This window comes from Mesoplodon mirus, assembly GCF_964341445.2.
Source record: "Mesoplodon mirus genome assembly, chromosome: 1".
In the NCBI taxonomy this organism is placed as follows: domain Eukaryota; kingdom Metazoa; phylum Chordata; class Mammalia; order Artiodactyla; family Ziphiidae; genus Mesoplodon; species Mesoplodon mirus.
Genome location: NC_138976.1, coordinates 23,294,354 through 23,308,320, shown reverse-complemented (window position 1 = coordinate 23,308,320; position 13,967 = coordinate 23,294,354). Strand labels below are relative to the sequence as shown.

Sequence of the window (13,967 nt, the reverse complement as noted above, 5' to 3'; positions counted from 1 at the left end):
ACAAGATCCATATATATGCTGTCTGTAAGGCCAACTGGCCCGAGGCAGGGGAATGCAATCAGATTCACAGGTTGCATCAGACCGAAACTCTCCGGACCACCCAGTTCCAGAAACTGACCTGGAGACTTTCCGGACCACCCAGTTCCAGGAAATGACCTGGGGACTTTCCACCCGGCTCAGCCTTCCCGCCTTTCAAGGGGTGGGACTAATGGTCCCAAGACTGATGCAACCAGCACCAGATATTGCCACGATACCCGAAGAGACCACCAAATAAGGAATACCCTGCATCCTCCCAGATTCACCACACCCCTTTCCCTTCTTCCCCTATAAAATCCTGCCCAACCCTCACCCGGGTGTGACTTCTCTGGCCCCTTTCTCTCGGACCGGTGAACCTCGCCCGGGAGCGCCCCCTAATAAAGCTCACTTGAAGCTTTCCTCTGTTTCGCGGTGCCGTTTGTTAAGATCCAACCTTACATTTGGTGCCAAAACCCAGGAGGGGTACCAAGCCCCGCGGGTTACCGCGCGGGCCACTCCTCCCCTCCCCCAGGAGACAACCAGGGAACCTCTACTCATCCACCCGATCCGGCAGAAAATGGGGTAAGTCCCCCTCCCTTGTTCCCTCCGAACCCCAGAGTCCCTCCCCACCGGACTCCCTGTCCCTAATCACGGCCGCGTCAGGGACTCCTCCGTCCTCTCTCTGGGCCTCGGGCAACCGTGGAGACGTCCCAATCACCTGACCGCCCTCCGACCTGCCGTGAATTGGAGACTGAGACCAGGGACGCCTCTCTCCCTCTCCATTCACTCAGGGACAGACTGGGGGTCATGGGAACCTCACAATCGAAACCAGATTCTAAGACGCCCCTGGGGTGTCTCCTAGCCAATTTTACAGCCCTTGGTTTCTCCCAAGATCTCCATCGCCGATGGCTTATTTTCTATTCCACTGCGGCCTGGCCACAGTATCCTCTAGACAATCAATCCAAATGGCCTCCTGAAGGGACTTTCAATTTTAACATCCTCTGTGATCTAGATAATTACTGCCACAGGACGGGCAAATGGTCCGAGGTCCCCTATGTTCAGGCCTTCTGGTATTTACGCTCCCGCCCTTCCCTCTGCATCGATTGTTCCACTTCCCAGATCATTCTTGCCAAACAGACATCTCCTACATCCAAGCCCCTAATTTCCTTTGACGATGACCCCTCTCCACTAGCCGACCCACCCAAATCTCTCGCTTCTCTCCCCTCCAGAGCTCCTCTCCAACCTCCACCCTACCCTGAAGCGGTCCCTCCTCCTCCCGAACCCGCTCTGGCCCATCCAACTGCTCCCCCATCTCCCTCAACAGTTTCTCCTCCCACGCCCCTTGCTTTGCCAATTAGTGCACATACACGCTCTCATGACTCCCAAGATCCAAATCTCCTCTACCCTGAGGGAGGTAGCAAGAGCGGAAGGATTAGTTAGAGTTCATGTTCCCTTTTCCCTCCAAGATCTCTCTCAAATCGAAAAGCGATTAGGCTCCTTTTCTGCCGACTCTTCCCGCTACATCAAAGAATTTCGCTACCTCTCTCAAGCTTACGATCTAACCTGGCACGATATCTTTGTGATCCTATCTTCTACTCTAACCCCTGACGAGAGGGAAAGAATTCAAACCGCTGCCCGAAACCATGCAGATCAGGTTCACCTTACCAACAACTCCATGCCTGTCGGAGCGACTGCCGTACCTGGCACCAATCCAGGCTGGACTTATGAGGATGGCCAAGATGGTCGTCGTAAACGCGACCTCATGATCCAATGCCTCCTGGCTGGCATGCAGGCTGCTGCTCATAAGGTAGTCAATTTTGAAAAACTAAAAGAGATAAGAACTTAACGAAAATCCAGCTATCTTTCTCAATCACCTTACAGAAGCCTTAACTCTCTATACCTGGCTGGATCCCGAAACCCCGGCAGGGGCAGCGGTCCTAGCCACCCATTTTATCACCCAATCAGCCCCGGACATCTGAAAGAAATTAAAACGGGCAGAAGACGGCCCTCAAACCCCTATTCGAGATCTGGTAAAGATGGCCTTTAAAGTCTACAATGGCCGTGAGGATTTGGCAGAAGCCAGCCGACAGGCTCGGATGCACCAGAAGGTGGCCCTCCAAACCCAAGCTCTTGTAGCCACCCTAAGGCCAGCCATCTCCCATGGATCACAGCATCCACGGGGTCCACAAAAGGCAACCCCACCAGGGGCCTGCTTCAAATGCATAAAAGAAGGCCACTGGGCTCGCCAATGTCCCAATCCCTGACCTCCTTCTAAGCCCTGTCCCAGCTGCGGGCTAACGGGCCACTGGAAGAGTGACTGCCCTACGACTGGCCCTCCCTCAGCGTCTCCACGCGGGGGGCAGGCCGACCCAACAGCATTACCACTCGAACTGCTGGGATTGGCTGACGACTGACGGCGCCCGGACTCGAAGACCCCCATCACCCTCGCCGAGCCCAGGGTAACGCTACAGGTAGCAGGTAAGTCCATCTCATTTCTGATGGACACGGGGGCCACCTATTTGGTCCTGCCTACTTATTCTGGGCCAGTTTCTCCTTCCCAGATCTCGGTCATGGGTATTGATGGCAAACCATCCTTCCCACTCCAGACCGGTCCACTCCCATGTCATATCGAAAGACTCCCTTTTACTCATTCCTTCTTAGTCATACCATCCTGCCCAGTTCCCTTGCTAGGCCGAGATGTCCTTTTCCACTTAGGGGCCTCCCTCCAGCTGGTTAGACTTGACCCTAAGGTCCCCTCTTCCCAACTCCTGCTTCCTCTTCTCGGCCTGTCTCTAGAACCCTCCCCCTCCGATCCCCCTCTTCCAATCATACTGAACCCAATCAATCCCCAAGTCTGGGATACTTCTAAGTCCATAATAGCAACACACCATTCCCCCGTCCTCATCCGCCTAAAGGACCCCTCCAAATTTCCATCAAGGCCCCAATTTCCCATCTCTGAGACTCACCTTAGGGGCCTACAACCTATTATCCCCAGACTCCTAAACCAGGGACTCCTTATCCCCACTGACTCTCCCTGCAACACCCCCATCCTGCCTATCCGCAAGGCCTCTGAGGATTATCGCCTGGTCCAGGACCTCCGACTAATCAATGAGGCCATAATTCCTCTCCACCCAGTAGTACCAAACCCATACACCTTGCTCTCCCATATCCCCCCATCCACAACCCACTTTACGGTTCTGGATCTCAAAGATGCCTTTTTCACTATCCCCCTACATCCCCGACTCCTATTTCTTCTTCACCTTTACCTGGATGGATCCGGATACTCATACTCAGCTCACCTGGACAGTTCAGCTCACCTGGACAGTTCTTCCCCATGGCTTCCGCAACAGTCCTCACCTCTTCGGTCAGGCGCTGGCACGCGACCTCACTTCCTGCTCCCTTACCCCCAGCACACTCCTTCAATATGTAGATGACCTCCTCCTTTGTAGCCCATCTCTCAGCCTCTCAAGACAACATACTGCAGATCTCCTCAATTACCTTGGCTCCCGCGGTTATCGGGTCTCCCCAGCCAAGGCTCAGTTATCTGTATCTTCTGCAACCTACCTGGGGCTCCACCTTACCCCTACCACAAAAGGTCTAACAGCCGATCGCACCCCGATTATCCGTGAACTCCAGCCTCCGGAAACAGCAGAACAAATTCTCTCCTTTTTGGGCCTTATAGGATTTTTCCGACACTGGATCCCTAACTTTGCTCTCCTCGCTAAACCCTTATATCTAGCCGCTAAAGAAACCCCTCAAGGACCCCTCACCTCTCCTTCCGCCGTTCGACAGGCCTTTCTCACCATCCGTAACGCTCTGATATCTTCTCCTCCCCTTTCTCTGCCCAACCCAAGCCGACCTTTTCACCGTTTTGTGGATGAACGGGCCGGAATAGCCACTGGACTCCTTGCCCAGCCTGTAGGGCCTTCCTACCGCCCCGTGGCTTACCTCTCCAAACAGCCAGACCCAACCATTCGGGGATGGCAACCATGCCTTCGGGCCCTAGCAGCAGCAGCCGAACTGTCCAAACAAACACTCAAACTGACTCTGGCCCACCCACTAACCATGTTTTCCTCCCACCAGCTGGTCGACCTCCTAGGCCACAAGTCTCTCTCCCTCCTGGGCCCCTCCCACATCCAGGAGTTCCACCTACTATTCACTGAAAACCCAGCTATTTCTCTTGATCTCTCCCCTCACCTGAACCTGGCTTCCCTCCTGCCTATCTCTGGCACTGGGAGTTTTCCATCCCATTCCTGCCCTCATGTCATAGAAGCCTTCAAACCACCAAGAGAGGGACTCTTTGACACCCCTCTTTCAAATCCGAACCGCACTCTTTGTGGATGGTAGTTCGATACTCGGTCCTGACAGACGCCGACGGGCAGCCTACGTGGTGGTAACTATCTCAACTATTATCGAGGCTAACAGCCTCCCAGAAGGAACGACCTCCCAAAAGGCTGAACTAATCGCACTTACACGAGCCCTTAACCTTTCCAAAGACCAAAGAGTTAACATCTACACAGACTCTAAATATGCCTTTCTCAGTGCACACAGCCACTCAGCACTATGGAGGGAATGCAGATTTCCGACCACTAAGGGATCCCCAGTGGTCAACGCTTCCCCTCATAGCAAAGCTCCCGGAGGCCCTCCAGCTTCCTAACGAAGTATCAATTATCCATTGCAGGGGTCATCAACTCCCATCCGACCCAATAGCACAAGGTAACTCGAAGGCGAATTCCGTGGCCCGAGAGCTTACAAAAGGGGATCCTCCAGCTCCACTCCTATTTCTTACCAGTCCTACCCAACCCACATATACCCCGCACGAGGAAGCTGCCTTACTATCAAAAGGGGGACACAAAGACGACAAAGGATGGATTTTTATAGACAACAAAATTGCCCTACCTCTGGCCCAAGCAGCCGGCCTCCTATCAGACATCCATAAATCCTTACACATTGGTCCAAAAGCAATGTTCCGTTTTTTGGACCCCCTCTTTCATCTGCCAGGACTTAGAGAGGCCATCTCAAAGACTCTCATGGCCTGCCAAACCTGCACATCCATCTCCCCACAAGGAGGCCTTCGGCCCCGAATTCCTACACACCAGATGTGTGGACATCAGCCTGGTGAAGACTGGCAGATCGACTTTACCCATATGCCCCGCTCCAAACGCTTCCGATACCTGCTCACTCTCCTTGACACCTTTTCAGGTTGGATCGAGGCCTATCCAACAACTCAAGAAACGGTAGACACAGTCGCCACCATCCTGCTTCAACACATCATCCCCCGATTTGGTCTGCTGGTCTCCATTCAGTCGGATAACGGACCCGCCTTTGTCTCTCAGGTGATTCAACAGGTATCCGAGGCTCTCCAGATCACCTGGAAACTCCACATCCCCTACCACCCCCAATCATCCGGTAAGGTTGAACACGCCAATGGGATCTTAAAAGACGACCTCACCAGACTGTCCCTTGAGGTCCGTGTCTCATGGCCCGACCTGCTTCCTCTAGCCCTTACCCAAATCCAAGCCTCACCTCGGACTCCTACTGGCCTCAGTCCATTTGAACTACTTTACGGCCGCCCTTTCCTCCTTCACGACCTACCAACCCAGAGTCCACCCCTAGCCTCCTACCTTCCCTACCTCTCCCTGCTTCGCCATCTTCTCCGCGAACCCGCTGACCGTCATCTACCAACAGTGACTATCTCTGAAACTTCCTCTCTCCCCTTACAACCCGGTGATAGCGTCCTCCTCAAAGAATTACACCCTCAAGCTCTCAAGCCATGGTGGACAGGCCCCCATATGGTGATCCTCACCACTCCCACGGCAGCTAAGCTCTTGGGACACCCCTCCTGGTACCATGTCTCCCGCCTTAAAATGGCCCCAACTCCAGAGACTTGGACGGCCCTACCGCTGGGTCCCACGAGACTACAGCTTGTCCGTCACCCTGTCTCTCCTCCTGCTGCTGCTCCTGCCACCCAGGACTCACCAGATGTCCCTATGGCGCTTCCATGTCCACCGGACATGGCAAGCTAAAGGTAAGACCCACGCCCGAGTCCTGGGCATGGGAGACTGCCAACCAGATGGGTGCCAGGCCCTGGTAACAGTCCAGATCCCCATCTCTAACACAGAAGGTGTTCCCCTGGGATGGTCCACCCCCACTGTCTGCTTCACTTACGATCAGACCCGAGACTACTGTCAATGGTGGGATGAGACCTATGGGGGGTGCCCCTATCACTCATGTAACATCCATATGGCAAAACTAGATACCAGGAGCTCGCTCCGACAATCCCACCTGCTCACCACAAATGGCAAGGGTCAATTATTCATCAACATCAAAGATCCCTGGGACACAAGATGGGTAAAAGGGGTACAAGGAAAAATCTACCGATGGGCAACTGATACCTACCCCGTGGGCTCTATCAGGGTCTTTCACTCATATATCAATTTGATTCCCAAAGTTATCCAACAGTTGAGCGAACAAGCCACTGCCATCCAGAAACAGAACAAGCCCTAAGACACCAACTACCTCACCCCGAACACAAAGAGGATCCTTTTTCTTGGTTGACCCTCATCTGTCAAGCAGTACAGATACTCAACCACACAGGAATAGGTAACATCTCCGACTGCTTTCTATGTGCCTCGCTTGGCCGGCCACCCTTGGCTGCTGTCCCACTCGACCAGCCCTTCAATTCTACTTCCTACACCTCCCAAAACCCACCTTTTTCCCCGTTAAAAGTCCCCATATTCCTTGATTCAAAAAATCTCACCATCTGTTACGGCAGCCGCCCAAATCTAGCTGATACTGGGTTTCTTTGCAACTCATCCCTCACGGTAAACACATCAATTGAAGCACCACCAGGCATGTTTTTGTGGTGCAATGATTCCCTCACAAAAGAGATCAATTCTTCCTCTCCCTTCCCATGTATCCCCATTACTCTCGTCCCACAACTCACACTGTATAGCCAAGCCAAATTTTCCTCACTAATCACGCCGCCCTTTACCTGACGGAAAAGAGCTATCTTTCTTGCTCTGGTTGCAGGCATCTCTCTCGCCTCCTCCGTGGTCGCTGCAGGCCTCAGTGGGGGAGCTCTAACACATAGTGTTTCAACATCCCGCGACTTAGAACATAAACTCCAGCTAGCCATTGAAGCCTCTGCCACCTCCATCTCCTCTCTCCAGCACCAAATCACCTCCATAGCCCGAGTCGCTCTCCAGAATCGACGAGCCCTGGATCTCCTGACGGCCGACAAAGGAGGTACCTGCCTCTTCCTACAGGAGGAATGCTGCTATTACATCAATGAAACAGGACTCGTCGAAGACAATGTAAATGCCCTCCATCGCTTAAGAGAAGAACTCCAACGCAAACACCAACAGTCCGCGTCCCCAATTCCCGATTGGTGGCGATCCACCCTCTATACCTCGCTAACACCAATCTTAGGCCCCTTAATTCTCATCTGTATCTTGCTCATGTTTGCCCCGTTTTCTTAGGTTCCTTCGTAGGCGCATGGAGGAAGTCTCTCGGGTGGCCGCAAACCAAATGCTCCTCGGTCCTTACATCTTGCTTCCTACAGAGCCCCCCACTGTTCTCCCCTAAGCCTCGGACCTCTGGTCGCCTGACTCCCCTTTCGACGCCCCTATTCAGCATGAAGTAGCCAGAGATCAGAACGCCGCCCCATTACACCAAAGATGTCGGGATGTAAGGCCAACTGGCCCGAGGCAGGGGAATGCAATCAGATTCACAGGTTGCATCAGACCGAAACTCTCCGGACCACCCAGTTCCAGAAACTGACCTGGAGACTTTCCGGACCACCCAGTTCCAGGAAATGACCTGGGGACTTTCCACCCGGCTCAGCCTTCCCGCCTTGAGGGGTGGGACTAACGGTCCCAAGACTGATGCAACCAGCACCAGATATTGCCACGATACCCGAAGAGACCACCAAATAAGGAATACCCTGCGCCCTCCCAGATTCACCACACCCCTATCCCTTCTTCCCCTATAAAATCTTGACCAACCCTTGCCTGGGTGTGACTTCTCTGGCCCCTTTCTCTTGGACCAGTGAACCTCGCCCGGGAGCGCCCCCTAATAAAGCTCACTTGAAGCTTTCCTCTGTTTCGCGGTGCCATTTGTTAAGATCCAACCTTACACTGTCTAGAGACCCACTTCAGACCTAGGGACGCATACAGACTGAAAGTGAGGGGATGGAAAATGATATTCCGTGCAAATGGAAATCAAAAGAAAGCTGGAGTAGCAATACTCGTATCAGATAAAATAGACTTTAAAATAAAGAATGTTACAAGAGATAAGGAAGGACACTACACAATATCAAGGGGTCAATCCAAGAAGAAGATATAACAATTATAAATATATAGGCACCCAACATAGGAGCACCTCAATATATAAGGCAACTGCTAACAGCTATAAAGGAGGAAATCAACAGTAATACAATAATAGTGGGGGACTTTAACACCTCACTTACACCAGTGGACAGATCATCCAAACAGAAAATTACTAAGGAAACACAAGCTTTAAACGACACAATAGACCAGATTTAACTGATATTTATAGGACACTCCATCCAAAAACAGATGACACTTTCTTCTTTTTTTTTTTTTGCAGTACGCGGGCCTCTCACTGTTGTGGCCTCTCCCGTTGCGGAGCACAGGCTCCGGACGCGCAGGCTCAGCGGCCATGGCTCACGGGCCCAGCCGCTCCGCGGCATGTGGGATCCTCCCAGACTGGGGCACGAACCCGTGTCCCCTGCATCGGCAGGCGGACTCTCAACCACTGCGCCACCAGGGAGGCCCTACACTTTCTTCTTAAGTGCGCACGGAACATTCTCCAGGATAGATCACATCTTGGGTCACAAATCAAGCCTAAGTAAATTTAAGAAAACTGAAATCATATCAAGCATCTTTTCTGACCACAACGCTATGAGATTAGAAATGAATTACAGGGGAAAAAAAAGGAAAAAACACAAACACATGGAGGCTAAACAATACGTTACTAAATAACCAACAGATCATGAAGAAATCAAAGAGGAAATCAAAAAATACCTACAGACAAATGACAATGAAAACATGATGATCCAAAACCTATGGGATGCAGTAAAAGCAGCTCTAAGAGGGAAGTTTATAGCAATACAAGCCTACCTCAAGAAACAAGAAAAATCTCAAACAATCTAACCTTACACCTAAAGGAACTAGAGAAAGAAGAACAAAACCCAAAGTAAGCAGAAGGAAAGAAATCATAAAGATCAGAGCAGAAATAAATGAAATAGAAACAAAGAAAACAAAAGCAAAGATCAATAAAACTAAAAGCTGGTTCTTTGAGAAGACAAACAAAATTGATAAACCATTAGCCAAACTCATCAAGAAACAGAGGGAGAGGACTCAAATCAATAAAATTAGAAATGAAAAAGGAGAAGTTACAACAGACACTGCAGAAATACAAAGCATCCTAAGAGACTACTACAAGCAACTCTATGCCAGTAAAATGGACAACTTGGAAGAAGTGGACAAATTCTTAGAAAAGTGTAACGTTCCAAGACTGAACCAGGAAGAAATAGAAAATATGACCAGACAAATCACAAGTAATGAAATTGAAACTGTGATTTATAATCTTCCAACAAACAAAAGTCCAGGACCAGATGGCTTCACAGGTGAATTCTATCAAACATTTAGAGAAGAGCTAACACCCATCCTTCTCAAACTCTTCCAAAAAATTGCAGAGGAAGGAACACTCCCAAACTCATTCTATGAGGCCACCATCACCCTGATACCAAAACCAGACAAAGATACTACAAAAAAAGAATATTACAGACCAATATCACTGATGAATATAGATGCAAAAATCCTCAACAAAACACTAGCAAACAGAATCCAACAACACATTAAAATGATCATATACCATGATCAAGTGGGATTTATCCCAGAGATGCAAGGATTCTTCAATATATGCAAATCAATCAATGTGATATACCATATTAACAAATTGAAGAAGAAAAACCATCTGATAAAAAAAGTCCATATCTTAGTTAAAAAAATACTGCTAAAAAATGCTAACCATCATCTGAACCTTCAGCGAGTCATAGCAGTGACATCAAAGATCACTGACCACAGACCATCATAATAAATGTAACAATGAAAAAGTTTAAAATATTGTGAGAATTATCGAAACCTGACAGAGACACACAAAAGGGAGCAGATGCTCTTGGAAAAATGGCGCCAACAGACTTGCTCAACACAGGGTTGCCACAAACCTTCAATTTGTAAAAAACACAATATCTACGAAGGACGATAAAGTGAAGCACAATAGAACGAGGTGTGTCTGTACAGACCCTTGGGTGCCCAATCACAGGAACACGACTGCATGCACCTTATGCCTAAAACCACAGGTGTCTCCCTCTGGGTTTCTGACTCTGGGTGGATGTGAGTGTATGGCAGCCACCCATGCCCTGGCGATCAGTGGCACGGGTTACCAGCAGAAACTGACTTCTCTCCCAGTCAGAAACAGCTGACACAACAACATGCCACAAGCCTTCACAAGCAAGGCCAATTTTTCTCCCCATACAACTCTTTGTCCAACTGTCCCTTAAAACGTTCATTTGATTTGCCTGGATATTCAACTTTGCCTAACACAGAAGTAGTGAATGTTAGACGTGAGCAATCATATAATCCAACCCGACCCTATTTTCCGAGGAAAGGGCTTGGCAAGTTCTCTCAGCATGTCAGCAGTACCAATCAGAATCCCACTGTTACACAGTTATAAATAAAGACATGGAAAGACATGTCCATTTCCTCTCTCACTAGAGCTAGTCTAAGAATTATAGACAAATAACAGACTGAAAATAACTAGAATAAAATGTCTATCATGATATGTGCACCGCAAAGTTCACAGCACTATTTACAATAGCCAAGACATGGAAGCAACGTAAGTGTCCATCAACAGATGAATGGATAAAGATGTGGTATACATATATACAATGGAATATTACTCAGCCATAAAACAGAATGAAATAATGCCATTTGTAGCAACATGGATGGACCTAGAGATTCCCATATTAAGTGAAGTCAGACAGAGAAAGAGAAATACCATATGATATCACTTATATGTGGAATCTAAAAACATGATACAAATGAACTTATTTACCAAACAGAAACAGACTCAAAGACATAGAAAACAAACTTATGGTTACCAAAGGGGAAGCGGGGGAGGGAGGGATAAATTAGGAGTTTGTGACTAACAGATACACACTACTATATATAAAATAAACAACAAGGACCTAGTGTCCTTGTTGCTGTTCCTTGCACAAGGAACTGTATTCAGTATCTTGTAATAACCTATAATGGAACAGAATCAGAAAAAGAACATATATATGTATAAATATATATGTAACTGAATCATTTTGCTGTACACCTGAAACTAACAACATAAATCAACTATATTTCAATTTAAAAAAAAATGTCTAGCATGGACTTACTTTTCCGCTTAATCACTTTCTGTGCTCGAAATCTGATGAGAGTGTCCAGAAACCATATGCACCGGGCCTGGCGGTCTCGGCTCTCCTCACTTGATGGCAAAGACTTCAACGCTTCTATGACAAAGGAGCAGTGACTAAAACAAGGGAGGGAAAAGGAGGAATGTGTTAAGACCGGCTCTGTCAGGAGCCATTCACTCCTTCACAATGAAAACAGCAGGCACCCCTCACACCTGGTACATAGTCAACAGCTGAGGAAGGGCCATCCAACCAGCTCCTTATAATAGGAGGAGCATGATTTAGTGCAGGGACAGTAAAGGTCTAGATAACAAATATTATACATTTTGTGGGCAACATGGTCACTGCCATTGTAATGCAAAGGCAGCCATCGATAACATATAAATAAATGACTGAAGCTACGTTACAATAAAACTTTATTCACAGGCAGTGGGCCAGACTTGGCACTCAGGCCATAGTGGGCCCAACCCTGATGTGGCGGTCTGGAGCATAGCCTCTCAACTATCTGGGTTTGAATCCCCATTCTGCCATGCAGTGGCTTGGGCAAGCTTCTGAACATCTCTGCCTTGGTTTCTTCACCTGTAAATTAAGGCCAATGATAGTACCCTTGTCCTACGGGCTTTTGTGGATTAAATGAGACAAGGAAAGCAGTGCTTGGCACATGTAGGAGCTCCATCAATGTTGGCTATTATTTTCACATACTGTTGTTCTACCACTATCAGGGTCATGAACTCGCAGCGATAAAAGGCTCTTCAAGATCATCTTGTATCGGCCTCATTTTACATATAGGAAAACTGAGGCTCAGACAGGGGAAGATCACACAGTCCATCAGGCAGATGGGGACTCGGTTCTCCAGACTCCCAGCCCAGAACTCATTCCTGCACCTGAGCCACAATCACATTAAGACAATGAAGAACCAGTAAAGAGCACTTCTTTGGAGAGTGGGAAAAACATGTACTTTCCAAGACTTTGGATTTCACTGACCAGTAAAATTTCCAAACGAAAACTGGGGGAACCAACCTAGGGTTGACAACTTTTTATTTTCTCAAGATAAAATTATTAAAAGAAAAAAGTCAAAAGCAAAAAACCCTCATCATTAAAAAAAGAAAGCTGTTTTAAAAGCCAAAAAGGGGGGGAGTGGAGGGAGGAGAGGAAATCATCTCTGATTTAAAATATGCTATATTTAAAATACATAATTTAACTTTCACTCAGCACATCACCACAGATAAACCATCACTTCAGCTGGCACCTACTCCCAGGCCAGCACTTGGGCCCCACCAGTGACAATCAGCAACAGTATAACATTGACTGGGGGGGTGGGACCGATACAGGTCAGCTCCAGTTCCCAGCCCCAGACTACAAGGCCTCACCACCCTCTGCCCAGTCACAGGTTCCACGTACTCAGAGGCCAATTCTCTCCCTTGAAAGCCACCCACAGCCTTGGGACAATAGGCCTGGGAGCTCAACCATTCGAGAAAACACTAGTTTGTTCTTGTTCAAATGCTGAACAGACGTATATCCTAACACCCAAGGTCTGCTTCATGTCTGACTACTGTTGTACCCCAACATCACTCCCGAGACACTCCATCTGCCCAGTTCGGGTACCTGTTCTCTTCAATCATCTTCAGTATTTCTTCTGAGGTGACATTCCTGAAAGCTTCAGATGGGCTCTGAAGAGCGTCATACTCCGCAGGGGAAAGAACTAGTTATAGGTCAAGAACAACCTGACCAAAATGGAAACATCCAACTAGCTAGATCATCTTGTATCGGCCACATTTTACAGATGGGAAAATTTGAGGCTTAGAGAGGGGAAGATCACACAGTGTGTCCAGGCAGAGCTTCAGGACTCAGTTCTCCAGACTCCCAGCCCAGAGCTCATTGCCTGCTTGGGCTTTCTGCCTTCTCTTATCACAAAGCCACTGCAGGCACTTTCCATTTGACTAGAACCACAAGTACGGAAACTCTACATTCCAACCCTTCTTTATAATATCAGTCTGCCCTAGACTTTGGGCACTGGCCAACTTAAAAGTCGTATTTTGACTCTTCACAGAAGGTGACCCCCACAGGGCCAAACCGTGGGCATTCTGCATTTTGCTGAGGGATGGGATTGAATCACAAGGCCTGAGAGGCCACTGCTGCAGCAGGTGCCTCAGCTAGTGAGGGAGTCTCGCTGACTTCCCAGCAATAGCGCTGGGGCAACTGCAAGAGTCTGGGGCGAGCTTCTATGAGTATCACAGGACCACTGACACCCTCAGAGAGCCTGGCCATGCCACTCCTGTGCACATATCCCAACCTGGGAAATGAGGTGGAGTTTCTCCCACAAGAAGGATACGGTCTTCAAATTTATACACGTCTTCAGGCTTGGCTGCATCAGCGTGGCAGGGAGGGAGGTAGAGGGAGTCATCCTGCAAGTCATCGTGGATGGCGTCACTGACCAGAGCTTTTCAATGAAGGAAGAGTCAGT

At 48.8% G+C, this 13,967-nt stretch overlaps 1 protein-coding gene across 1 annotated transcript in view; it reads right to left on the bottom strand.

The window, feature by feature from the left end:
- The window catches only part of POLR1E (RNA polymerase I subunit E), a 38,124-nt gene that overhangs the window by 4,247 nt on the left and 19,910 nt on the right, over window positions 1-13,967 (bottom strand). Inside the window, exons 9-11 of the mRNA XM_082613825.1 lie at window positions 13,836-13,943; window positions 13,109-13,205; window positions 11,489-11,622 (exon numbers count right to left, since the gene is read on the bottom strand). Coding sequence (XP_082469951.1) covers window positions 11,489-11,622; window positions 13,109-13,205; window positions 13,836-13,943 — 339 coding nt within the window. The remainder of the gene's footprint in view (window positions 1-11,488; window positions 11,623-13,108; window positions 13,206-13,835; window positions 13,944-13,967) is intronic.